At 41.4% G+C, this 26453-nt stretch overlaps 1 protein-coding gene across 1 annotated transcript in view; it reads right to left on the bottom strand.

Moving 5' to 3' along the window:
- LOC140537688 (protein kinase C-binding protein NELL1-like) overlaps positions 1-26453 on the bottom strand; it is a 211444-nt gene that overhangs the window by 140073 nt on the left and 44918 nt on the right. Inside the window, exons 3-4 of the mRNA XM_072659862.1 lie at positions 24755-24905; positions 13056-13226 (exon numbers count right to left, since the gene is read on the bottom strand). Of these exons, the coding sequence (XP_072515963.1) occupies positions 13056-13226; positions 24755-24905 (322 nt within the window). The remainder of the gene's footprint in view (positions 1-13055; positions 13227-24754; positions 24906-26453) is intronic.

Below are 26453 nucleotides of genomic sequence, written 5' to 3' on the forward strand. Positions count from 1 at the left end.
GATGTGATTAACCCAAGATTGAGTAAACTGGGGTAAGAGCTGGATTGGGGAAAAGGATGAAATCTGCTGGAATTTTTTTTACCATCATGCCGTCCATGATGCCACAGAGATCACCATCCAACACTCAGCCCTTGTTGTGTTGCGTCCAGTGTGTTTGCTAAAAGCAGTATTAGGCAGAAATGGGTATTTCTTGCTCCTGTGCTCCCCCTAGAGTCAGGAGGTGGGGTGTGTGGAATATGAACTAAAAGCAGGTACTAAAGTACTAAAGTACTACTTCAACTAAAAATCGTTATATAGTTCTTATGTAAGTACCTGTACTGTGTGTGTGTGTGTGTGTGTGTGTGTGTGTGTGCGTGTGTGTGTGTGTGTGAAAGAGAGAGAGAGAGAGAATAATATTTAAATAAATAGAAATAAAGCCCTCAGTGTTTGAATCTGGTTGTGGTTCTGCTGGCGGGTGACACTTGACATGATTTTTATGTTCCATCGTCTCGCTGATGTTTTCAAGGACAGATGGTGTGTGTAGGTGTGGGTCTGGGTGGGTGGGTGGGAGTGTTTGTGTGTGTTCTGGCCTTTATTGGCCTGCACTGCAGCCATATTTTTGGTAAAATAAACAAATAAGAGAATAAATAAACAAAATCACATCTTGTGTGACACACACGCACCTCACACACACACGCCTCACACACACACACACGCCTCACACACAGCGCCGCCGGTAAACAGGTTAAATATTCCTTATAAGAACAACAGCCTCAATAAACACACACAAATCATATTCTGGGATGAGTGCATGTAAATCACTGTCACACCCCAAATCCTATTACACCAGTCAGCTTGTGTGTGTGTGTGTGTGTCATCGCCATCACACTTTCAGAGCTGATGTTAAACCTGTCAAACGCTGCAGCCTGAATTCAGGTCATCTGACCAACCTTAAGGTAGTCTGATAGTCCTGCCTTATTGTCTGTAATAACTGTGTAATTACACATTAATAATCAAGGAACTGCAGAGTAACTACAGGTGATATATTCATGGTTACAGGTGGATTAGAGCAGTGCAGCTTGTGTAATTACAGATGCATGCACTTCAGTGCAGTTTCCTCTCTAATGTGCTTACACATGTAATAAGGTAATGGTAATAGTATTTATGTAAACTGCATCTGCTCTTCCTTTCAGTTATCAGACAATCAGAGTGATGTTTTAAGAGTTTAAGCAGTGTTATCCGATTTATGTCTTGTTACTTGTTACTATGTCTTGTAATTTTGGGGTTGTAATGCTATTAATATGTAAATAATTTACACAATAAAATCTTAAAATACTAGTCAGTTTTTAAAGCCTGGCAAAACTGCACCTTCTCTAGTCTTGTTTGGAAAAGAGTGCCAAAATAAAGCACCGCTGCTCCAGAAACTGGGGTAAATATGCCGACAAACTGCCAAGAAAGAGCCAATTACACAAATATAGCTTTGATGTCTCCTTTCTACTCCGCTGAAGATTCTTCCTGCGGACCATCAAAAGCAACACTTTCCTCCCAGAGTGTTCCACTGCCAAGCATCCCAAAGAGAGAGAGGAGAACAATTACAAAAAACCACTCTGCTTTTCTACCGTATTAAAGCCACATTGACGCAAAGCCAGTCCCACCAACCAGCTCTGTAAACATAATTGCTACAAGTGCGCTGTGCTAACGTCGCTAATGCTTCAGCGAGGTGTACAAATAACAGCTTCATCAAAAGCAAACACTGCATTCAGTACAACACTGAGGTTCCCATTACTGAGCAAGAGAACCAACAGGTCAAGCATGAAGACCAAGCAGCTAATTATGTGTAAATAATGCAGCTGAATCAATCAGCCTATTTGTTCTTGCATTCATTTTTATCTTTAAAGGGCCATCAGGCCCGACGCCCACACAGCCGAGGATTACCCAACCCATTATTAATCATATCCTTTTAATAATGACACTTAATCATGTCAGCACAAACCCCATTCATGGCCAGAAAACGCTTTGTTACCACATACCTTATTTCTCCATAATTAAACTGGACTGCAATGTTTATCCCATGTTTAATGAAGAAACCGTCCCTCATCAGTACAATCACAAGGTGACAAATGTGTGCATTACCACAAAGCACAGGGCTGACTCTGGTGTAGGCATACTGAAAAAGGTTTCTGATGCTTTGGTACGGTCTTTTCGAATTTTAATTAGACTGAGGTTTGTCTTATTTTAGGCACACAAACCTCTGCAATCAGTAAAGCTTTTATTTCTGCATATAAAACATCCTAGTGCATATATCACCATAAACACCAATAAAACATCCAAACTACACTAGAATAGGAGATATTTCTCCATAAACACCTCAATAAACACTCCTATACACTAGAATAGGAGATATTTCTCCATAAACACCTCAATAAACACTCCTATACACTAGAATAGGAGATATTAGTCCATACACACCTCAATAAACACTCCTATACACTAGAATAGGAGATATTAGTCCATACACACCTCAATAAACACTCCTATACACTAGAATAGGAGATATTAGTCCATACACACCTCAATAAACACTCCTATACACTAGAATAGGAGATATTAGTCTATAAACACCTCAATAAACACTCCTATACACTAGAATAGGAGATATTAGTCCATAAACACCTCAATAAACACTCCTATAGACTAGAATAGGAGATATTAGTCCATAAACACCTCAATAAACACTCCTATACACTAGAATAGGAGATATTAGTCCATAAACACCTCAATAAACACTCCTATACACTAGAATAGGAGATATTGGTCCATACACACCTCAATACACACTCCTATACACTAGAATAGGAGATATTAGTCCATAAACACCTCAATACACACTCCTATACACTAGAATAGGAGATATTAGTCCATTCATACCTCAATAAACACTCCTATACACTAGAATAGGAGATATTAGCCCATAAACACCTCAATAACCACTCCTATACACTAGAATAGGGATATTGGTCCATAAACACCCTCAATAAACACTCATATACACTAGAATAGGAGATATTAGCCCATAAACACCTCAATAAACACTCCTATACACTAGAATAGGGATATTGGTCCATAAACACCCTAAATAAACACTCCTATACACTAGAATGGGAGATATTAGTCCATAAACACCTCAATAAACACTCCTATACACTAGAATAGGAGATATTAGCCCGGAAACACCTCAATAAACTCTCCTATACACTAGAATAGGGATATTGGTCCATAAACACCCTCAATAAACACTCCTATACACTAGAATAGAGATATTGGTCCATACACACCTCAATAAACACTCCTATACACTAGAATAGGAGATATTAGTCCATAAACACCTTAATAAACACTCCTATACACTAGAATAGGAGATATTAGCCCATAAACACCTCAATAAACACTCCTATACACTAGAATAGGAGATATTAGTCCATAAACACCTCAATAAACACTCCTATACACTAGAATAGGAGATATTAGTCCATAAACACTTCAATAAACACTCATATACACTAGAATAGGATATATTAGTCCATAAACACTTCAATAAACACTCCTATACACTAGAATAGGAGATATTAGTCCATAAACCCCTCAATAAACACTCCTATACACTAGAATAGGAGATATTCGTCCATAAACACCTCAATAAACACTCCTATACACTAGAATAGGAGATATTCGTCCATAAACACCTCAATAAACACTCCTATACACTAGAATAGGAGATATTCGTCCATAAACACCTCAATAAACACTCCTATACACTAGAATAGGAGATATTAGTCCATAAACACCTCAATAAACACTCCTATACACTAGAATAGGAGATATTAGTCCATAAACACCTCAATAAACACTCCTATACACTAGAATAGGAGATATTAGTCCATAAACACTTCAATAAACACTCATATACACTAGAATAGGATATATTAGTCCATAAACACTTCAATAAACACTCCTATACACTAGAATAGGAGATATTCGTCCATAAACACCTCAATAAACACTCCTATACACTAGAATAGGAGATATTCGTCCATAAACACCTCAATAAACACTCCTATACACTAGAATAGGAGATATTCGTCCATAAACACCTCAATAAACACTCCTATACACTAGAATAGGAGATATTAGTCCATAAACACCTCAATAAACACTCCTATACACTAGAATAGGAGATATTGGTCCATACACACCTCAATACACACTCCTATACACTAGAATAGGAGATATTAGTCCATAAACACCTCAATAAACACTCCTATACACTAGAATAGGAGATATTAGTCCATAAACACCTCAATAAACACTCCTATACACTAGAATAGGAGATATTCGTCCATAAACACCTCAATAAACACTCCTATACACTAGAATAGGAGATATTAGTCCATAAACACCTCAATAAACACTCCTATACACTAGAATAGGAGATATTAGTCTATAAACACCTCAATAAACACTCCTATACACTAGAATAGGAGATATTAGTCCATAAACACTTCAATAAACACTCATATACACTAGAATAGGATATATTAGTCCATAAACACTTCAATAAACACTCCTATACACTAGAATAGGAGATATTAGTCCATAAACCCCTCAATAAACACTCCTATACACTAGAATAGGAGATATTCGTCTATAAACACCTCAATAAACACTCCTATACACTAGAATAGGAGATATTCGTCCATAAACACCTCAATAAACACTCCTATACACTAGAATAGGAGATATTCGTCCATAAACACCTCAATAAACACTCCTATACACTAGAATAGGAGATATTAGTCCATAAACACCTCAATAAACACTCCTATACACTAGAATAGGAGATATTAGTCCATAAACACCTCAATAAACACTCCTATACACTAGAATAGGAGATATTAGTCCATAAACACTTCAATAAACACTCATATACACTAGAATAGGATATATTAGTCCATAAACACTTCAATAAACACTCCTATACACTAGAATAGGAGATATTCGTCCATAAACACCTCAATAAACACTCCTATACACTAGAATAGGAGATATTCGTCCATAAACACCTCAATAAACACTCCTATACACTAGAATAGGAGATATTCGTCCATAAACACCTCAATAAACACTCCTATACACTAGAATAGGAGATATTAGTCCATAAACACCTCAATAAACACTCCTATACACTAGAATAGGAGATATTGGTCCATACACACCTCAATACACACTCCTATACACTAGAATAGGAGATATTAGTCCATAAACACCTCAATAAACACTCCTATACACTAGAATAGGAGATATTAGTCCATAAACACCTCAATAAACACTCCTATACACTAGAATAGGAGATATTCGTCCATAAACACCTCAATAAACACTCCTATACACTAGAATAGGAGATATTAGTCCATAAACACCTCAATAAACACTCCTATACACTAGAATAGGAGATATTAGTCTATAAACACCTCAATAAACACTCCTATACACTAGAATAGGAGATATTAGTCTATAAACACCTCAATAAACACTCCTATACACAAGAATAGGAGATATTAGTCTATAAACACCTCAATAAACACTCCTATACACTAGAATAGGAGATATTAGTCTATAAACACCTCAATAAACACTCCTATACACTAGAATAGGAGATATTAGTCTATAAACACCTCAATAAACACTCCTATACACTAGAATAGGAGATATTCGTCCATAAACACCTCAATAAACACTCCTATACACTAGAAGCATGTCATTATTTATGTAATTACCAAAAGGTCCTTGTTAATTCATCTTCGGTCTCTCCAGGTCACCAAGACGCATAATGCTGCTTCTCCAACACTAAATGAAGAGGTTTACGCTCATGAATATATGCATGCGCTGTGGGCTACATAAGGACGCTGAGTAATCTGAGGACTTAACACAGCCACTTCAACTGCGAGATGAAAAAACTGAGAAAAAAGAAAAGATCTGTTGTTATGAACAGTCAATATGTCCTCATTACCGGCGAGAAAATGACCCGACATGGGAAATCATTGGGGCTCTAAGAGGCTCTCTCATGTCTGGACTCACTCATCCATCAATGAGACCTTGCTGATTATTTCTAGCTCTCTGCAGACACTGCTCTGGTCAGTATGGTTTTACGTTACATTAAGCAGGCCGAGGCTGAACCAGGAGCAGAAGCTATTTAGGAGGGATTCTAACTATGAGGATATTTTCGGAGAGAATTTAGCCTGCGTTCGTCTGGCCAGCTCTGAATTAGCCGTGCCATGCTTGTGCTGGAGTGAGGGAGTGCGGCTGAACGGTTCTTTATAACCCCAGTTATAATGGAGCAGTGATTAGCAACAGTCATTCTCAAGCACTGATTGGAACTGCTGCTGAACCCTGCTGCTCGATGACTATGCTATGGTTACGCTTTGCTGCTGCTAGACTGCAACATCGAGGCTACGCTCCGCTGCTGAAGACCAACACCACCAGGCTATGCTACTAAACTGCTAAGATGGCCTTCTGCTAGTCTGCTGCGCTGAGGCTCCAGTTTGCTAAACGTCCACTGGAGCTCTATGCTGATTATATCACCACTAAAAGAAGCAGCAAAACTAAAAGGATCGGCCCCAGATGATGCACGAGCCATCCATTACTGACTGGAGGACTTGTGTTCCCAGAGAGCACGAGTCCCACCTCTCCAAATCACAGGAGAGCGTAGGAGGAACAATATTTAGCAGTTAGCATTCTGGATTGAGAAGATGTGGTGGAGCTACTTCATGCATCTTGGAGGACGACTGTGCTAGCCTTCACCTTCCCAGCACTGGCAGCCTCATGTGATAGGGGGACATACAGTTACATTTACTGCATTTAGCTGAAGCTCGTCTCCAGAGTAGTAGTGTAGTGTTAGGAGTCCTGCCCAAGGACCCTTATTGGTGTAGCACAGCTGTTGCAGTCAACCAGACCAGGATTCAAACCCCAGTCTCCCATGTGGTGCGGTAGCTCAGGTAGTGGTGTTCCCTGTTACGCCACACCAAACGTTATGCCAAGACATCTCAAGATACCTTCAGACATCAGAGTGAAGACAATGTCTCTATCCTGAGACATAAAAGAAAATGTAGTAATGACTTAGACATTACCTGTCCTAAGAAACTGATTGGATGTTTTAACCCCTTCTGCTCTGTGATGTTTATTATACCCTAAATATTTCTAATCATTAAATAGCAAACTAGCTGAGCTGTATCCAAGTTACACCAGTGTGTATTCATCCACCATGTTTATTCACTGTAACACACATTTTAAATAATTTAACTATTTGTTCATTTAAATAATCATGAATAAACACGATTATAACATGAACATGGTTTAGAAATAGTTTTAATCAGAAAAAAAGAATTGTAAATAAGAATACATTAGAAGTGTTTATGTAAGATTGGTATTTTGAGAATCACACAAAACTGAAAGATTGAATTGAACTGCTTTAGCATTTCATACTAAAATGATTCATTTCAAACTATGAATATTTAGCTCAGAGGGCATCAGTTTTACTTTTTAATTCTTTACTTCATCTTATTTTTTTACATTTCTGATACTTTCTATGATATTTTGTATGCAGTTTGTATTCAGGCTTCTATCCACCCTCACCTGAAAAGTTCTAATAAATACTATATATAGACCTGCTATATATGCCCTAAAGACATGTCTTATGATGTCTTCATAAGTGTGTATTCAGACAGGTCAAGCCATATGAAGACATGGTGAGTGCTGGGAATGGAGTTCTAGATAGTAGTAGCAGCCATAATCAACATCAAGAACATGCTTAGCTTAGCGGTTCTCATTCTGCAGATTCAGAGAAAGGTGCAGTTTTAAGTGTAAACCCTTAATATCTGCTCTGTTTAGAGGAGTCTGAGGACCACTCTCAGCTCAGCTGGTGGAAGAGGTTTTCTTATGTATCTTCTAAATAACAGACATTATTAGGATACATATTAGGACTCAACAAAGTTAAAAATCTACTGTAACCAAAATTTTATACATTTATCTGCAACCACACAGCTTTTAAACTACTGTACATATTAATTCTGAATCAAACTTCTGAACAGTCGTGCAAACGTAAGCGTGCCTCTTTAACTGAAGCTCTCCAAGACGTAAAGCACTTCTACCTCACCAGTGAAAAAGACTTTCCATCAGATAGCAAGGTCAAAACATCGACGTGACTGACTGAGCTCTTTAAAACTCAATCATTCAAGCAGCCTTGAGCTCCTGTAAGTGAGAGCTCTCTGCCGGGCCTCTCTCACCTCAGTCCTGAGATGAACCTCAAAGAATCATCTACATCTCCCTCCATGAGGAAAACACTGCAGACAGAACATGCTGTTCTAAACACCAGCACAAAAACCTGCCCGTGACCACAGACTCGTTGAGGATGACCAATATGAACGATGAAGGTCAAAGATAAGAGTAAACCAAGTGCACAAAGCTTCTCTCACCATTTCTTCCCACTGAAGAAATTCAGTTCAGCAGTAAGAACAGACTGTGGCTCTGGAGTCTGGAGACCACGCAACCTTAAATTTCAGACAGGCAACAAAACATGGGCAAAAGTGGCACTTTTCTTTTGGTGAAAAGTTTTCTCCCCAAAAAACTAAATTTTTCTACCCAATTTTGAAGGTCAATTACCCTACCCCTGTTCATGTGAACTCGCGCGATCACTAGCAATGCCCCCAACGCTCAGAAGGTGAAGGCAAGTCTCCACCAACACACGTGAGTCCAATCCAACTGCCGATGATGCAGCACTGTAATACACGCTGAACATAAACACAGCTAACTGTCAAACACTGGGCAGTAGAAAACTGTACACTGATGTATACAGCACACACACACACACACAGCTACTGTAACAGAACCACCTCTATTTCCTTACACCTCTCTAAACAGGCTGAAATGCTGCCGTCAGCCGTTTCACAACCAGCAGAATAAAACCCCTAAGTCATGCGTGTCTCTGTTTATATTTACAGCACTGTTCACAATAATCCTACATTTACACCAACGGCTGCTACAGGCTAATTGCCCATGGGGCTCTTAAGCACTGGACCGAGTGTGTGCTGTGTGAAGTAATTACTGTGGGTTAATTGTTTTCTTTAAACAATCATTAAAGGTCCACAAAGATGCATTAAATATTAAACAATCCGAAAATGCTCAGTTAATGACGTTGGAGCGGACATGTTTGGCTCTATAGAGCCTGACCTGATATTAAAGGCCTTTATTATACTACCCAACATCAGCAATCTTATTAATCTGTTTAATGTCAATGTTATACTGCAGTAGTTCTACATTAACCAAGTTTGCTTCTGTGACTTATATATGATGGTCGGTTCTCACACTCAAATGCAGTCTTCAATTGGAAGCTTTTGTATGTTCAAATGTTTGTGAACTTCTAATGAAAGCATTTAGCTACTTTAAGCTGCACCCATTGCTGACACACATGTGCAAAAGCACACACACAGCTTGTCTAGTCCCTGTAGAGAAGAAGTACTGCCAATAGAATAGGAGATAAACATGAACCTATTGGCTCCATGCTGCCTAATGCCAGGCGTGGGCTAGTAGAGGGGTATAAATCCCCCCAGCATTGAGGAGCTGTGGAGCAGTGGAAGAGCTGTGTTTTCTGGAATGATGGTGGAGGAGCTCCATCCAGTACTTTTGGAGGGGATAAGTTGGGGATGATGAGGTGGGGTGGTGATCATCATCCAACAGCCTGACCTCACTAAAGCTACGAATGCAATCAAATCCTCCCAGCAATGCTCCTCCTCCAGAATCTAGCAGAAAGTCTTCTTTTCTGGACAGTAGAGACAGTTACTCCAACAGAAGCAGGAGAAACTCGTAATATTCTTGATTTCAGAAGAAATGAGCAGGTGTCCCAATACTTTTGTAGTAATGTTACAGACAAAACAAAAATATACCATGAGCCGTCAGGTACCATCTCAGCCAGCGTTCCTGTAGAGAGAGTCTGAGTGAATGACACCACTGTTACCAGCGAAAGTACAATATCTTACACCTCCAGTAAACCCAGCTCGCTCGCAGCTGGAAGCTTCTCATAGCGCAGAAAATGCTACAGCTACACCACAGCAAAGCAATCGCCACACAAAGATTCATTATATTTCCCACAATGCCTCATTATCCCTCCCATCACAGCAGCGCATCTGAACAAAAGCAAGCAGGCTGGAGTCTCCGGCGTGGACCAGCAGATTAAAGAGCGAGCACGCCGGAGCCGGCGCACTACAACATTAGCCACTGCACCGGAGCACACAGACAGATTAGCTCTGAATACAAAGGAAAAGCAACGGCGTGCGGCGAATTCCCAACCGCCGTGCTTAATTTGAGCAGGTTAAACACAGTGGGGACTTCAGAACGTAATGTTTGTCCTCACGCAATACACTAAAGTGGGCCCTCTTTAGGCTGGGTGGGCACTTTGCTGGCACTTGTAGAGCTCTCAGAAACCGATTCAGTTTCAAACAGCCTGTGATTTAAACTGCGGGTAATCCACTAACACCACTTCAGCAGGAACACGCAGATCATTTATATTTTGGGAGTTGCCCCTCGGACACAAGATCCTGCAGTTCCTCTTTGTAATAAAATGTGCAGTTGGTTTGTGATCATATAATACAGACTGTATTATTTTATATAATACACCCAGCTAAGGCTGGACTGATGTTGCTCATTAACATGCATCAGGAGGACGTTGCCATGGACATGACATCAAAACACTTTCATCATAAAAGCTACAGCTTATATAATCAGCTCTTCAATCTGAGCATCAGACAGATCGCACTGATATGTAATAAATATAAATTGATGCAGTTTTTTTTATTATAGACATTTTGTAAAAATAAACATTTATAAACATCTATTTCATAACCAAACTTTTGTATGGAGACACTCGTATGTATATATTGTGTATGTATATATAAGCTGTGGTCAGTAAAGTGTAGTACAGAACTGATCATCATTTCAGATTCCTCAGAAAGCTGAAAATGAGCACGCAACCTAAAACGTCTAAGAGCAGAGGAGTAATGCTGCCTCCATCCCTCAGTGAAAGACTCAGGAGTCGCACTGAGTGATCGATTCTGCAGCCGTGAGCCACACCGATCACTCTGAAGGACTGATCAATATGCCAATCTCGCCAGCATTTACCCTCCGTCCACTCCACTGAGCCAAAAGGTTAATCTCAGACCACGGCGGGAACACTCTGGGCTCGGAGAGCCGACTTCTACCCACCTATCTAGTAGCTACACTTACTGGCCATTTTATCAGAAACACAACCAGTTTAGTGCACCAGTAAACCTACAACCTCCAGATGACAGAGCTAATGCTCAGACAGGCTCATAAAGCTGCACGACTAAGGAGACCAGTAGCTCCTCTGACAGCCTGGATCTGACAGGAATGATATATGTAGACTCGCAGGGGTTAAATTCTCTCTGAAGCAGACGATGGAGAAGGACTGCTCAGCCTACACCGCTGGAACAGAGCCATCCTGACTTTCAACCCACTCCAAATCCTGAGGGTGCTTTAACCACACAGAGCACTATAACCACTTGATGAGCCAGACTTTCAAACAAAGATGAAGCCCAGACTGAAAACCCCCTCGGGCCGCATGTGCGGTGGTCAGAGTTTACACTCGAACCGTGGTGGAAAAACCAGCCCTAAAGGTCAGCTCCTGCGCTGCTCATCAACACGGACTCTCAGCTTCTTCACAGACGCTGAGCATTTGAAGAAGGGATGCACAGCGATCGCACAATCATATAATTACTGCCAGATTACACCGGTTAAAGCAGCATGATGAAATTTGGTTGCTGGCACACAAAAAGCATCATATCTCCAAAACAGCAGCTTTACAAGATAAGGAAAAAACGTGTTTATTACAAGCAATTTTGGTGTATTTCTGTCGGTCCATTCATCATAAAAGTCTGATACAGTAAAAAGAAGAACGGGCAGATTCTCAATATGAAACTGCAGTAATGGACGATGTGCTGATGTACTTTTTTTGAATGTGACGCTGAACTAAAATAAATTTTACACTCTAAAAAATAAAAGTGTTTCAAAGGAATCCATTGTTTAAAGAAGTGGAAGTAAAAGTTCTTTACCAATTTAAAGGGTTGTTAAATACATTTCTAATTTTATCTCCCAATTTGACGCTGCCAATTATCCTACCCATGTCCCCATAGCACTAGCTTGGAATTTTTGACCCCTAGGCCATAGTGGCAGTGCATTAGACCGCTGAGCCAGTCGGAGCCCTCATGGTTCTTTACACTCGCATCTATTTTACACACATTGCCTTGATGAAACCAAAAACTGTTAATTTATGGCCAACCCTCTCTTTTTAAGAGTGTACTAAATTTGACACCCTTAACCAAGTGGGTTTAGTCCCAATTTCTACACTTTAGAAAAGTTTATAGCCAACAGAACATACAGACATTAACAATATCAGATATTGCCCCACAGTTCCCAAATCTGAATCTGCTGAAGAATCAATGTCCCACCCTGTAGTACAGCAAACCAGTACAGCGCTAGAGCCAGTTCCCATTTCTGCACAGCCAAACCGGCCAATGGCTGTTTTTTTTGGCAGATTTTCATCAGCTTTTCTTTTTTAACCCGAAGCTCAAACTGTGTCAAACCTTACTGGCCCTGTAATGAGTCAAACCTTCAGGCAATACTGAATATATACTGAAAAAAAATATACTGAAAAAAAGCTGTAAATGCAACACAGAGCAGATTCATACTGGATTAAAATCAATGTGCAAATAATCACTGTCAGAGTGCAGAACTACACCCTGCACAATCATACTGGATAAAACTCTCCACTAGTATTCTGACTGGGCTGTAAAAACCACACACCTTGCTGGATTACATCACTCTAGACAGCAAAACTCACACTTCCTGCAGATTCATATTAGACTGATGATTTAAATCACTGTAAAGCTCCATCGTAGCTTTAGATGTATAAAATTTGCTCTTTCGTAACGAGCGTGAACTCTGTAAATTACCTGTTACAGTCGACGTGGAGCAGCAGGTGAGAGGCGCTGATGGTCAGGGCGATTTTGTGCCACTGCCCGTCGGCCAGTCTGTAAGGGAAAGTCTCTGAGCGTGGTTTTCCATTGTGGCGGTAATGGTAGCGGATTTCCTCCCGAAGGCCGCTGCTCTCCAGCTCAAAATAACTGCAGGAGGGAAAGAAAGAGAAGAGTGGACTTCAGGCGCTGGTCATATCTGAAAATACCCCCCTCCCTCAATTTCCAGTCCAGAGTAACCAGCACTGCTCAGGCTTACAAAAGGTCTCTGCATTAACACACTTCAGTTAGCACCAGTTGATACAATGGTAACGCAAAATACACAGAATCCTGTCTGTGTTACAGATACTTAAAGTCCTGTAAGGTGTGAGGTGAGCGGGACCTCCATGAGCATCAGTGAGCCCAGGGCACCCATTATTCTGTCACTGGTTCACCGGTTGTCCTTCCTTGGAGCACTTTTGATAGGTACTGACCACTGCATACTGGGAAGGAACACCTCACAAGACCTGCTTGCTGATGTTCTGGAGATGTTCTGACCCAGTCATTATCTAGAACACCACAGTTTGGTGTCTCAGATTCTTACGCTTGTCCATTTTTCCCACTTCAGCACCTTCATCATCTTCAAAAACCGCTGACTAATATGTAGATCCACCCCTCGACATCACTTGACAACCTTCACTTGATGAACAGGTTCTTTAACAGTTTAAAGGTCCTCATGCTCAAACCAACATCTCCATCACAAACATGGTTCTTTATTGAACCACAAGTGGTTCTCCTCTGACTCTCGCATTAGAAGCTGAAGTTTAACTGCTGCAGTAACAGGCTGCAGTGGTGGCTCTGAATCAGAGCAGAGTAAGGGCAGTGTGTCCATATAAAACTATGACCGCTGAAAAGAACCATTTCAAAGCACAAACAGTTCTTTCTATGGATAAATGGCTCTTCGTATACTCCTGTGGTTTCCTAAAGATTTGACTGTTCGCTTTAAATCAATTCAGGCTGGAGAACAGCATCACCAAACTCTCGCTTTAAGGGATGAGTTTTACTGATGCACTAAAAGGTTGTGTTTATCACTCTGAAGCATAGCAGCAGTGGCTGAAGTCCCCCAATACTGCAGTCACACATCCTCAGCGTTCCACATGAGATCTGACCCAGAGAGCGTCCCTCTTCTGATATAACGTCCCACCCACAGCTGGCACCATCCACACAGCCTTACTGGAGGTTTTTGTTCTTCATGACTTGTCTAATCCTCACACACACACACACACACACACACACACACACATGCACACATGCACACATGCACACCCACACACACACGCACACACACACCTGCTGGTAAAAGTCGCTAAACATCAATAACCAGGGATGATTTTTTCTCTGCATGGCATCTCCACCATTACAGCAGGATTACCATCTCTGCAGCTCAGCTGGAAAAGAACTGTGGTGCCAAGTCCAGTCTGGCTCACACGCCACGGCTGCCCGAGATACTATCATCATCATCATCATCGTAAGAAGGCCTTAAGATCTCCAGATGCTTAAAGATGATAGGTTATGTCATCTGTGGTTCATTTCAATTGAAGGGAATCATCAGGTGTGCACTCTTAAAAGGTTATTCTTTAGTAAAGACAGAACCAAGAAACTCAAAAGAGGGAGCATTTTGTTATTCATATAGGAGAAAAAAAACTCAGATCGTTCCTTAAAAACCTTTTACGAGTTCCACACTTCAGTACTAGACTTTAGTATGTGTAGTGTACGGCCAAGAATCTGGCAAAATGATATACATCACGATTTAGGAGGTAACAATTATATATATCTATCGTGATTCTGTAAGCCAGACAAGACAGTGTGTTTTTATTAAACTGTAGAAAAACTGTCATAGAATAAGAAACACAAATAAAATTTAAATTATATAAATAAGAGTTATATAAAGAGAAACGTTTTCATCCAAATCTGATCTGAAGACAGAGTACAACACTGCCATCTAGTGGTCAGAGTTTAAACACAACACTAAATGAACCACTGTCTGCCAGCAATCTTTACGTCTATTCATTAATAATCAATAATAATGATTTTGAGAACTGATACATGATTACAAAATTTAATATTGCAATACTTCGATATATCAATACTTTCCTACACCCCTTTGTAGTAGTGAAGAAGGGTTCTTTATTTTAACTCACTCCACCTCCAGGTGTTTCTTCTGGTTTCTGAAGAGAGATTTATCCTGACCCATTAAACAGTCCAATGGTTTCTTCAGTCGTAATGGTCCTATGTAAGAGTACTGCCTGAACTTTGTATTTGGTCATTTTTCAGTTTTAAAATAGAAAATAATCAGCATATTAATCTATGATGAATAATCTATCTTGCTTGTAAATAAGTAAAGAAACACAGTAAAACATCTGGTTAAGCAAAAGCTTGTTTTTTAATCCTAAGGGTCCTATTAGAATAAGAAGACTTACTGACTTACTATTGCTGCAATACAGTAAACCTGTTTATCATACTGTAAAAAACTTAACCGCTGTAACCCTTCTCTACATGCAGTAATACTAACCCAGCCAGTGCTGAGTTCTGTACGGAACGTGGGTTCTGTCTGTGGGCTTTCAAAGAGCAATGATGGACTCCTTCCCTCCACATGGAGCCTCCACAACACCGACGGCCTGAAAGCTGTACTGACCATGTGCTAAGGCTAACAGGGTAGACCAGGGAGGCACACGTCAATTTGTATTTGTTTCTCTGATCAGTGAGTGAGCGAGAAGCAGAGAGAGAGAGAGAGAGAGAGAGAGAGAGAGAGAGAGAGAGAGAGAGGGGGGCTTTTGATCAGCTTGGATAAACAGTCAGAAAGCTTAGGCTGTTCATCTGCTCATCCAGGGATTCTTCCTCAGCAGAGAGCAGCTTTCTTTTCTCAGCATCACCACCATGTTCACTCCGCACCGCTTCCAAACAGCCTTCATCCATATTAATGCCCACTGAAACACACACTACTCCACGGAATACCAAACATAGCCTCACAAACTGGGAGTTCTCCTCTTTTTTCCTCCCGCAAACTCATCAGACCCCAATTCTGCTCATCAGTTCTGAAAGCTCACTCAGCGCCGAGATCAAAGGTAAAGGAAAGTTAGCGCACCCTCCTCCAAAGGACGTGTCGTTGATACTCTGAGCGTAAACAAGTAAACAAAACCTCTCAAATCATCGTCAGCAAACTGATCATAACGCAGTCATATTATGTGAGAATTGGTAGTTCTGCTCTTAGACTCCCCCTACAGGTGGAGAGAGTAATTCACTTTTACTCCACTGCAATAAATACAGATCATTCTTTGAGTCTGAGAGCTCCAGAAGCTTGATCTGAAGGTGGAGCAGCATGTGGGCTGAGGTGGTAGAGTAATACTACAGGATTTTACACTAATATGACTCTATGGGTTCTGCAGCGTTACACAGCAGTTCTGGAGAGAGGTTCTCCTCCTGCAGCTCCACCACCAAACCTCCATAGTGCAGCATGATCCTGAAGAGGCTGATTTAAGGTTGTTGTTGAAGAGTAAATAAGTACACTCAATTATTATATTCGTAATATTAACGTATAATTATTGTTTATTATTTAACAGCAAATGTTACATTTAATAATTAAACAGCAAATTGCAATTTAAATGTAATTTAAATCACATTACAGCAGAAAATCACGGAGAGGGTGGATCATTACAAGTCTAGAGAAGTCCATGTGTGTGTGTTTGTGTGTGTGTGTGTGTGTGTGTGTGTGTCTGAGAGACTTCACAGTGCGCCATGAAGAGGCCAGGTGTCTCAGTGCTATTTCTGGCCCTCGGAGACGAGACTTTTTTGGCAACATTCTCCATCAATCCTCTCCGATTCTGCCGAGATCGCCCAAAAATAGTGCGGCACCTGCTCAGGAGCTTCACAATATCAATCGTATTTTAATCTCACTGTCGTTCTCACCACTGCTGACCGGGCGGGAGCCTCCCGCAACGCAGGCCTTTAGTGCTCAGGGGAACTCGCTGACCCTCAGGACATAACAATCTGAACCTCATCAAAGTGTCATCACAGCTCTTCACTCTGCCCACTTCTTATTACATATATCTGTCCAAATGTTTGTGGACACCCCTTCTAATGAATGCATTCAGCCACTTTAAGCTGTACCCATTGCTGACGCAGATGTGCAAATGCACACACACACACATGCCGTCTAGACCCTGTAGAGAAGTACTGCCAATAGAATAGGACTCTCTGGAGCAGATAATAAACATGAAGCTATTGGCACCATGCTTCCTAATGCCAGGCGTGGGCTAGAGGGGTATAAAGCCCCCCAGCATTGAGGAGCTGTGGAGCAGAGGAAGAACTGTGTTCTCTGGAATGATGGAGGTGGAGCTCCATCCAGTACTTTTGAATGGGATGAATTGGGGATAAGGTGGAGTGGTGATCATCCATCATCTTGACCTCACTAACAATACTGTCACTAAATGCAATCAAAATCTAGTGGAACGTCTTCTTCCCTGGACAGTAGAGACGGTTCCTCCAACAAAATCAGGATAACTTTTTTTTTTTTAGCAATGAATGAGCAGGTATCTGAATACTTTTGTCAATATAGTGTGTTTGTGTATGTGTAGAAGTGGGTCTCTGTAGAGGATGTGATGAGGATCTATTTAAAACTGGACAGAACATTGACTATACATACATTAACGTTGTGCAGCAGTGCTGCTTGACTTTAGGGCCACACTTCATTTCAAACATTAGCAAACAGGTTCAATAACTGCAAACATCAGAGTGTTCGAGTCATTTAAAACCCATTTAAAAAGAATTACTGATGAAGTATTAATGACGGAAGCTACAAACAGAAGAGTTCATTCATCAGTGAGAGTCTAATCTACACGTTTTGTACATAATAATGCTATTTCTCCATGGAGAGAACACACTCCTTTTAAAACAGAGGTCCTGCACAGTTCAGGACCAGTAAACTGCATTCAGCTGCACTGAGATTCCAATTATTCCAAAAGATTAAAAAACTGAAGCTGTATCAGCTAAATGGCCACAAAATAGAGGATTTTATTCTGTAGCTCTGCTTGATGGGGTCATACTTCATTACAGACATTACCACACAGATTAATGTCTGCAAATGTTTTTCTGGGTTTTTAAGTCATTTAAACCCATTAAATCTCACAGGGAATCAAGGTGATGCACTGAACTTGCTTAAATTAAACGTGCATCACATGAATAAACATTCTTACATTAACACAGTTATGGTAATACATAAAGAGTTCAGCTGCACATTGGCCATGCTGTGCTGTGTATGGCTGTATATGTAATCAAATTTAAATGAGATGTCTGGGGGGAAACAAACGCTTATCAAACCTTATCCTGACTGTGAAGCATGGTGGTGGTGGTAGTAGGATGATTTAGGGACACTTTGCAACATCTGGAACTGAGGGAACCTTACATTTAGCTCTCTATCAGAGAATTCTTCAATGGCATGTCAGGTCACTGTGGGGCTCCGAGTGGTCCAGCAGGCTAGGGCGAATCCCGGGTCATGTTGCCTGTCATCAGCATCCGGAGCCACGGAGAACACAATTGGCCTTGCTCTCTACATGTGGGTAGGTCTCTCTTTCTCTCATCAATCTCCTAATCATTTCTGCTATCTGAAGAATCAGTGCTGGGTACCCAATGCCAATGAATGGACCAATAGAAATGCTCCAAAATTACGAAAAAAAAAAAACATATTTTTCTATTGACTTCCATTAAAGGTTAAGAATCCTAGTGTTGGGAGCAGGGCTAGTGCTAGAAGGAGTTCTGAACAGGTGGGTTAATTGGCAGTACCAAATTGGAGGAAATTAATTTACAAATTTATATAAATTGATATGAGGTGACCACTACGATATAAAAATGATCAAACAGTTTTCTGTTCCCTCTCTTATGCATGCCTACGGTCTGGTTTAGGATTCAGGGTTTGAAATGGGCTCAAATTCAGCAGCTCAGACAGGGGGCCAATACCTTTTCACAGGGTTTCAATGTGTGCATCTTTCCCAAGATATCTGCCACAGAATATACTTTTCAAATTACACTAGTCTGCTTGCCTGACCAATACCTCCACACACACACACACACACACACACACACACACACACACACACACACAGCTACATGTACAGCGGATTCCTCTTTCAGGATGTTTACACTTTCTATTACTCTTATCTCCGTGCTCTGTATGTAACTGCCATGCAGCTGTCACGCCTGTCAGCACGTTCGTTTCTCCCGCCATAAAAACAAACCCTCAACTTTAATGTCACCACTAAATGACCCCTGCTCATCTCCGGCAGTTTCCATAGCAACGCGGCCCCCTCCTGAGCGGGGCTTTGTCCTAATCTTAAACAATTAACACAGCGAAAATTAACAGCCGTTATTGCCGGAGAGCGTTTCCTCCTGGAGCCGCAGCTTCTTCTCTGCAGACAATAAAAGCTGGCTGGGCTCCGCTCTCGGGATGAGCAGCACGTTAGTTGCAGAGCAACCAGCTTGTCATCATTTGGACGTGCAATCAAAACATCATTCCGCCGTTAGTCTGGATCTGACAGCTCGTTTCAATCAAATCAAAGGGCGATGGAGCAGCTGACGCCCATTTGCATCTCGCAGATAAAAGTGAGAGCAAACTGAAGCATGAATGCCGTCTCCTCTACGTGACAACGAAGTGAAGCGTGGCCACGCCGCTGAAGGCTCGCCACCCCGGCGCGGGCAATGTGTCTGTTATTTCTCCTAAATTGTAGTTTCAGGCTCAGCGGTGATGTGAACCACGTTCTGCTGTTGCCATCACCTCCTCTGATGGAGACGAGGAGTTAGACAGTATCTTGGCTCCCGAGTCTTAGATCCAGTAACTAAAGGGGAAAAGCCTCGAAGAACGTTTTAATTTGATTTCTTCAGCTTTTAGCAAAAAGTCAAAAATATGAAATGAAAAATTTATCTCTCAAAAGATTAAAATAAATGAAACTAAAAGTCTGCAGTTTCATAGGATATCAGGTGTTTTATTTCAGATAAACTTCTACTAGTCATTTAGAAGCTAACGAACACCAAAACAAGTGTAGTGCGGCTACAGAAAGTAGTCCCTAAAGAAAACTGGATTAGTTGAGATTCTCTATTCACTATTTTACCCTCATCATCATCATCATCATCATCATTCCATATAAGACTCATGTAGCTGCACTGGTGGGTTTGGAGAGGAGATAAATTATGGGCTGTATCTGTGTTGTAGTCATGGCAACTGATGCCTAGTTTCATTCACCACCATGGGTAAGTTTCTCTACACACTAAACCCACTCTAAACAACTGCTCACATCTCAACCACTGAATTATGCAGCAAGATCAAGGGAAGTACGTTAACAATCAGGTACATTCAGAGCTTCTGCTTCAGTTTCTGCTAAATGAAGGACACCTTAATGCTCAGGTGTACATCATTCTTCTGTGAAGAATAACAAAAGAACTGAAGAGCTTGTGAGATAAAGGCTGTGTCCATCAGACAGTGGAGATGTTGTCTGTGTAAAGCCCGAGAAGACTAGAGAAAGGGAAAAAAGAAAGAGAGAGAGAGAGAGAGAGAGGGAGAGAGAGAGAGAGAGAGAGAGAAGACTCCCCGCTGTAAGGCTTTGAGAGAGGTCCGCTGGGAGCTTCAGGTGAAACTGCTGTCTGCACAGAATCCACCCTTTATTCCGCCCATCATAAACCGCTACGGTCAGCCGTTACAGTCCAGCGTGGGCACTCTTTTAACAAGCAGCTGGAAGGACTGAGGCTTGTCAGAGTTACATACTGATGTAACTTCCACTGCAGCTAATCCTGCTCCCGAACGAGGACATCAGGAGCGAGTGAGTAAATGAGAGGAATGCAGAACAGCTGAATCAGGGAGGACTGTCCTAGCCACACAGAGGGGGGGGGGGGGGGGGTCCCAGTTGCTTACTAATTACGAGTATACTCATTTATTCACAACTCAAACTGGTCAGTTTTGAGTGTGATAACAAGGGATACTATTTTCCCACAATGCAATACGAAACAAAGAGACTGTAACAATACTCACGACTGTATAATCTGAATTTGTGAACTGTGGTGGATGATGAACGATGTGCAGGGATTAAGATTAGTTAGATCATCTTGACCTTATAGTACAGATTTAAGAGATATAATGGATAGAATAGATAGATAGTATAGTAGTGTGTAGTGTGCAACTGGGACACAGCCAGAGAGAAGACTATTTTTATTTATTTTTATTTTATTTTTATTATTATTATCATCATCATCATCATTTACTGTTAATTCAAAATACCAAAAAGTTATATTAATATTCCAATAGTACTATTATTTATTGTTGTAAATCTTGGTTATCTGTGTTTATACAATAGTTATTACATTATATTATATTTCTATATGTTTTTATTCAATTAAATATTGATCTGTGGCACCTTAAGGTGTAGTTACACTGCTATTTTGTCTATCTGGGTCTGTGCTGGTTGGCTCTAGGTTGGCTGTAGCTGGGGAATGGAGTAGTGTGTGAGGGGTACAGGCTCAGATTCTTGGCCCTTCAGATTGACTTTTAAACCAGGTGGAGCATATCAAACATGAATGTTTTGACCAAAGCGTCCCCCATGTGCATGTAAGAGAGCCACAGGGCCACAGGTGCAGCTCACTGATTGGTGATGTCTCACTCTGATAACAGGTGTGAAGGTTTTTCAGGTGCAAGTTTGATTGAAAGACAGAGCAAGGAGGAACCAGTCTACTCAGCACTTACTCTGGGCTGCCTGATACTCGGTGGAGCTGTAGCTGAGCTAGTTAAGCAAAGGTAGAGAGAGTTAGGCTTAGCGAGTGGTTAAAGATCCAAAACCACAGGAAAACCATTAACTTCAGCTTCCTGTCCTGGACTTTCAGTCAGACAGAGCAGTTTAACATCAGTAAAGGTCAGAACTGAACCGAATGAAGAACGATGATCTTCACTGACGGACTGAGAGAAGAATGCAGGTGCATCATTATGCTGAGTTTATAATGCAGTGTTGGGCAGATGGCAGAAAACTGGAACTGGACGTTATTCCACAGAGCTGCTAGGAACAAATCCACCACAGTCAGCAGAACATCCCGCCAAGAGTTCCCTTTTTGACCACGCTGGGGGAACAAACCGGACACTCCTTGCAGAAGTCCAGGCGAACCTGTTGATGTATAACGGAAGCCCCACTTTTGTACACAACACCTACAATAACCGGCGTCAGCGTGTGTATAAAGCACTTTTTAGGATGAAAGGGAGGCTAAAATAATAGCTCTTTCAGCCCAGCGTTGCAAATGCTATCACCATGGCAACTCCAGCCACCATCAGTCTCATACCAAACCGGGTGCAGCCCTGAACTGGCAATGAAACAAAACATGTAGTTCGCAGCAGTGGGTTGCAGATCAGTGTGGTTAGCGGTCAGGATTTGCTGAGTGTGGCGGGGATTCCCAGTGGCTGCATGATATACTGACGTAATGCCGGTCACTGCAGTGAGAGATCACCAACAGAACCAAGCAAAATCAGGAATTCTGCCAAAACCACAGGAGAACACTACAGAACTAGTTTTAGTATAAGCCCCAAGACACACAGTGACACAGTGTTTGATGGATTTTGGGTTTGGAGGAAAAGCTAAAATGGGCCTTTCAGTCTCAGCACATATTAATTAGACTGCTCATTGTCACAGTGCACAGCCACTTGTCCCAAACTGAAGGCTCTTACCTCCCAGAGGTGCAGGAGAAAAATCAATGTTTTTCATGTTCTTTACAGGCAGTTCATTGGAAAGCGTTCTCAGTGGAGTCGGAGCGTTCTCCTCGACATTACCTCCAGGCCCAAACAAAGCCTTTTGCACACCAAGTGCTTCTGAAACACATGAGCCGCTACTGTGCTGCTGCTGGAATATGAACTGACACCAAACGAGGCTTTTTAAAAAGCTGTGATGGTGCTAGACTAAACACGCCGTCGTCAAACCTCGGTGCAGTCGTGGGTTTCTAAATAAAACTAAAAAGCTGAGGTATCCTGACAGTGCAGAGCTGATGCACAAAACGTGTCCATGTGTTAAAGGGACCATCGCCTGGAAAAATGTTTCTTGCTGTTTAAAATAAAAGTCATGAAGACTGTTTAATGGAAAGTATTTTTTTTTATGTCACAAAAAGGAAAAACACATTTGCATGCCTGTTTATTCAGACTTAGAGCCAGTTTATGAGAAGCAGGCCTCTTGCTACTTCTCCCATTCTACTGAAGTGACAATATGAAACACTAGAGGGCGCCTCACAGCGAGTCTCTGTTGTATTGGGGCGAATGGAATAATGAGCTAAATGGTTAAAAATCTATTTTAGCTGACTGACTGGCTGGTATTCTGGCCACTACAGGTAAAGTGCATGTCTGCAGTTGAGAACTACAGAGTTTGATCTGTAAAGGCTGGGAAATGAACCCTAGCCTCCCAGCTAACATTTTCTAGTTAGTACAAGCAGTGCTGATTTTGGGAGGTGATTTTGATTTAGCCTATTTTGACTAAATGTAACTAAATGTTTACTTCTGTTATTATGTTAGAAACAAAACTAAAACTAAAGTAAAAAATAATTATGCACAACCTGCCTCTATAAATCAGCGTACCTTTTGTAAGTGTACTCATACGTATACCTGAGGACTGTTGTTTTACTGGTGATGGTAATTTGCACATTTCTCAAGCTCTGTAAAATGAGTTAGTATTTTGGATATTCAGTGATATCAGCGTTTCACCCCTTTGAGGACTAATAAACACCTACAGGCTTCTAATCTCTGTGCATGTACTTAAAGATGGCCCCTCCCTGTCTCCGCAACCCGCTGCAGCGATTCCTGCTATTATGACTAAATGAACTCTGCAAAATGGAAAGATCAGGAACTCAAACTAAATTTATACAACAGTTCGTTCCAGCCATGCAAGCTGATAGGTTAAGTGTGTTAACCGTACTGGTATTTTTCCATAACTGCAGATTTTCACTCCGTTTTAAATCATCCCAGGGTTGCAGGCACTGCTGGTGATATGGGGAGGGACTGGATAATTGAAATAAAAATTAGGGATAAAAATTGCAGAATGTTGTTTATTAGCTGGGCTGACACACAGAGGGCAGTGGTGTTCTCCACTACACTACACCATCTGCTATTTATTTCATAAATCCTTAAAGAAGAAGCTTTCTTTAATGTGTTGTCATTCTGTCAAAAGAAAGCACATGAACATATTTAGCAGTCTCTGGAGATGCCCGCCATGACTCAGCGTTACTCTTTTACCGTCCTCAACACTCCTGAATAATCAGGTAATTAAGAAGCCTGTCATCAGAATGTATAGAATAGACGTGTCTGAGGGAAAACACTAAAACCCATCGCAAATCACAAGCTGGAACCAACACTATTTATGTCATGAAAATGAGATGTCAGAAAAAGTTTGGCTCCTCCAGTAAAGTTGACGAGACTCCGGTGGGTTCGGCAGTCAGTTACAGTTATTCTCAGATTTTCCACTCAGCCAGTATCCTATCAGATACGCAGAGCTGTGTAATTTAATTGTAGTGCAGTGCTTAAGATGCACACGCTTCAAAAAGGCTGCTTCTATTAGCAGCCCAGCTGACATAGCCTGCAGATCTACAGGCCACGAGGGAGAAGATACATAGAGAAGCACCAGCAGATATACATTTACCTGTGCTCAGCCTCGTGGATGGAGAAGAGGACGCCAGAGGTGGAGGCTTTCTGCTGAATGGAGGCCACGAAGGTGAACTCGCTCTTGCTCCTGAACAGCTCCAGCACTCTGTCCGTGATCCTTGATGGAGCATGGATGGCTCTCTGTGCATCTGCAGATCAGAACAGGAACAGCTGTCAACAGGGACTGGATAGGGTTGCCAGCAGCAAAATCACAGTGGGCGGAGGAACTGAGGGTACAATGAACATAATACACAAAAAGCAAAAAGAGTTCCAGATAGCACTGAGGAAGGGTTCTAACGTCTAGCCAACACCAGCTAGAGCATTGTGGCATTGTAGCTAAACCCTGCTAGAATTGACAACATCTAGCTAACAGCACCTAGTTCAGTGTAACATCTGGAACTGTCAGCATTTCGGTCTAGCCTTGACCTGTGATTGGTCAGGATGCTCACAGCTCGCAGTTAAAGCACTGTGGTTGGTTAGAGGCCTCATTTGCATATTACAGACATCAGTACTAGAAAAGCTGTTTCCACAATTACAACATTTTACTATGCAGCCCTGCTCTCAACCAATCAACTCCTCTATACAGACCCGTCTATAGACTTCTCTCTTTATCTACAGGCAGAAGAAATCAGCAGTGTTAACTCCACGGGCTGCGTGACGAGCTACTCCATCATTAATCTGCTTTATTACCACCACCCGATTCCTCTCCTAACACTGCCACTACGTTTAGCATAATACAGCACGCTGTAGACCTCAAGCGCTTAGCGCTAATTGCTTGTATATAACAGCGTTAAGGCAGAGAGGCCTTCAGTAGGTGATTAAGTTTATAGCTATTGTACGTGACAGCTGTTTGTGGGCGGCTGAACAGCAGTTTATGCAGTTGGGCCTCCACCTCCATCCACCCTTACTCACTCTGGGTCTTCACTGGCTGCGTAACTGAACACAAACAGGTTTCAGGAGCAGTGTGTGAGAGAAACGCCAACCTGAGCAGAAGAGGCGGGGCTACAGGAGCCCTTTCATAACCTAATTGGCTCCTTTTAACCACTTCATTGATGTTGGGGGGGAGTGGCCAAAGGTGTGGATTATGTTAATGCTATGTTCGAACGCTTCCATCTTCAATATCCAGCACTGAACGTTATAAAAAATATATAGAATATTTACTAAAACATTTACTATTAACCCCTAGTTACATATATTAGCCACAAACTAATATAATATATGGACAAAAGTATTAGGACACCTGCTTATTCATTCTTAATTCTGAAATCAAGGATATTTAAGAGAGTTGATTTTGCTTTTGTTGGAGTAACTGTCTCTACTGTCCAGAGAAGAAGACTTTATAACAGATTTCAGAGCATTGCTGTGAGGATTTGATTGCATTCAGCAAGAAGAAATGTTAGAGAGGTCAGGACGTTGGACGATTATCACCACCCCACCTCATTCCCAACTCCTCAACGCATCCCAAAAGTACTGTCTGGCATTAGGCTGTTGGTCTGTTCTGGAGAGCCCTACTCTATTACTCTGTGTCAGCGATGGGAGCAGTTTAAAGTAGCTGAATGAATTCATTAGAAGGGGTGTCCACAAACATTTGGACATATAATGTACTTACAGATGCTAATTTCTTTCGGGATCAATAAAGAAGTTCTAGTCTATTCTAATGTGTGACGGCCTGAAAGCTTGTACGCTGCTCCTCCGCT

The sequence above is a fragment of the Salminus brasiliensis genome, chromosome 17 (assembly GCF_030463535.1).
Source record: "Salminus brasiliensis chromosome 17, fSalBra1.hap2, whole genome shotgun sequence".
Lineage (NCBI taxonomy): Eukaryota > Metazoa > Chordata > Actinopteri > Characiformes > Bryconidae > Salminus > Salminus brasiliensis.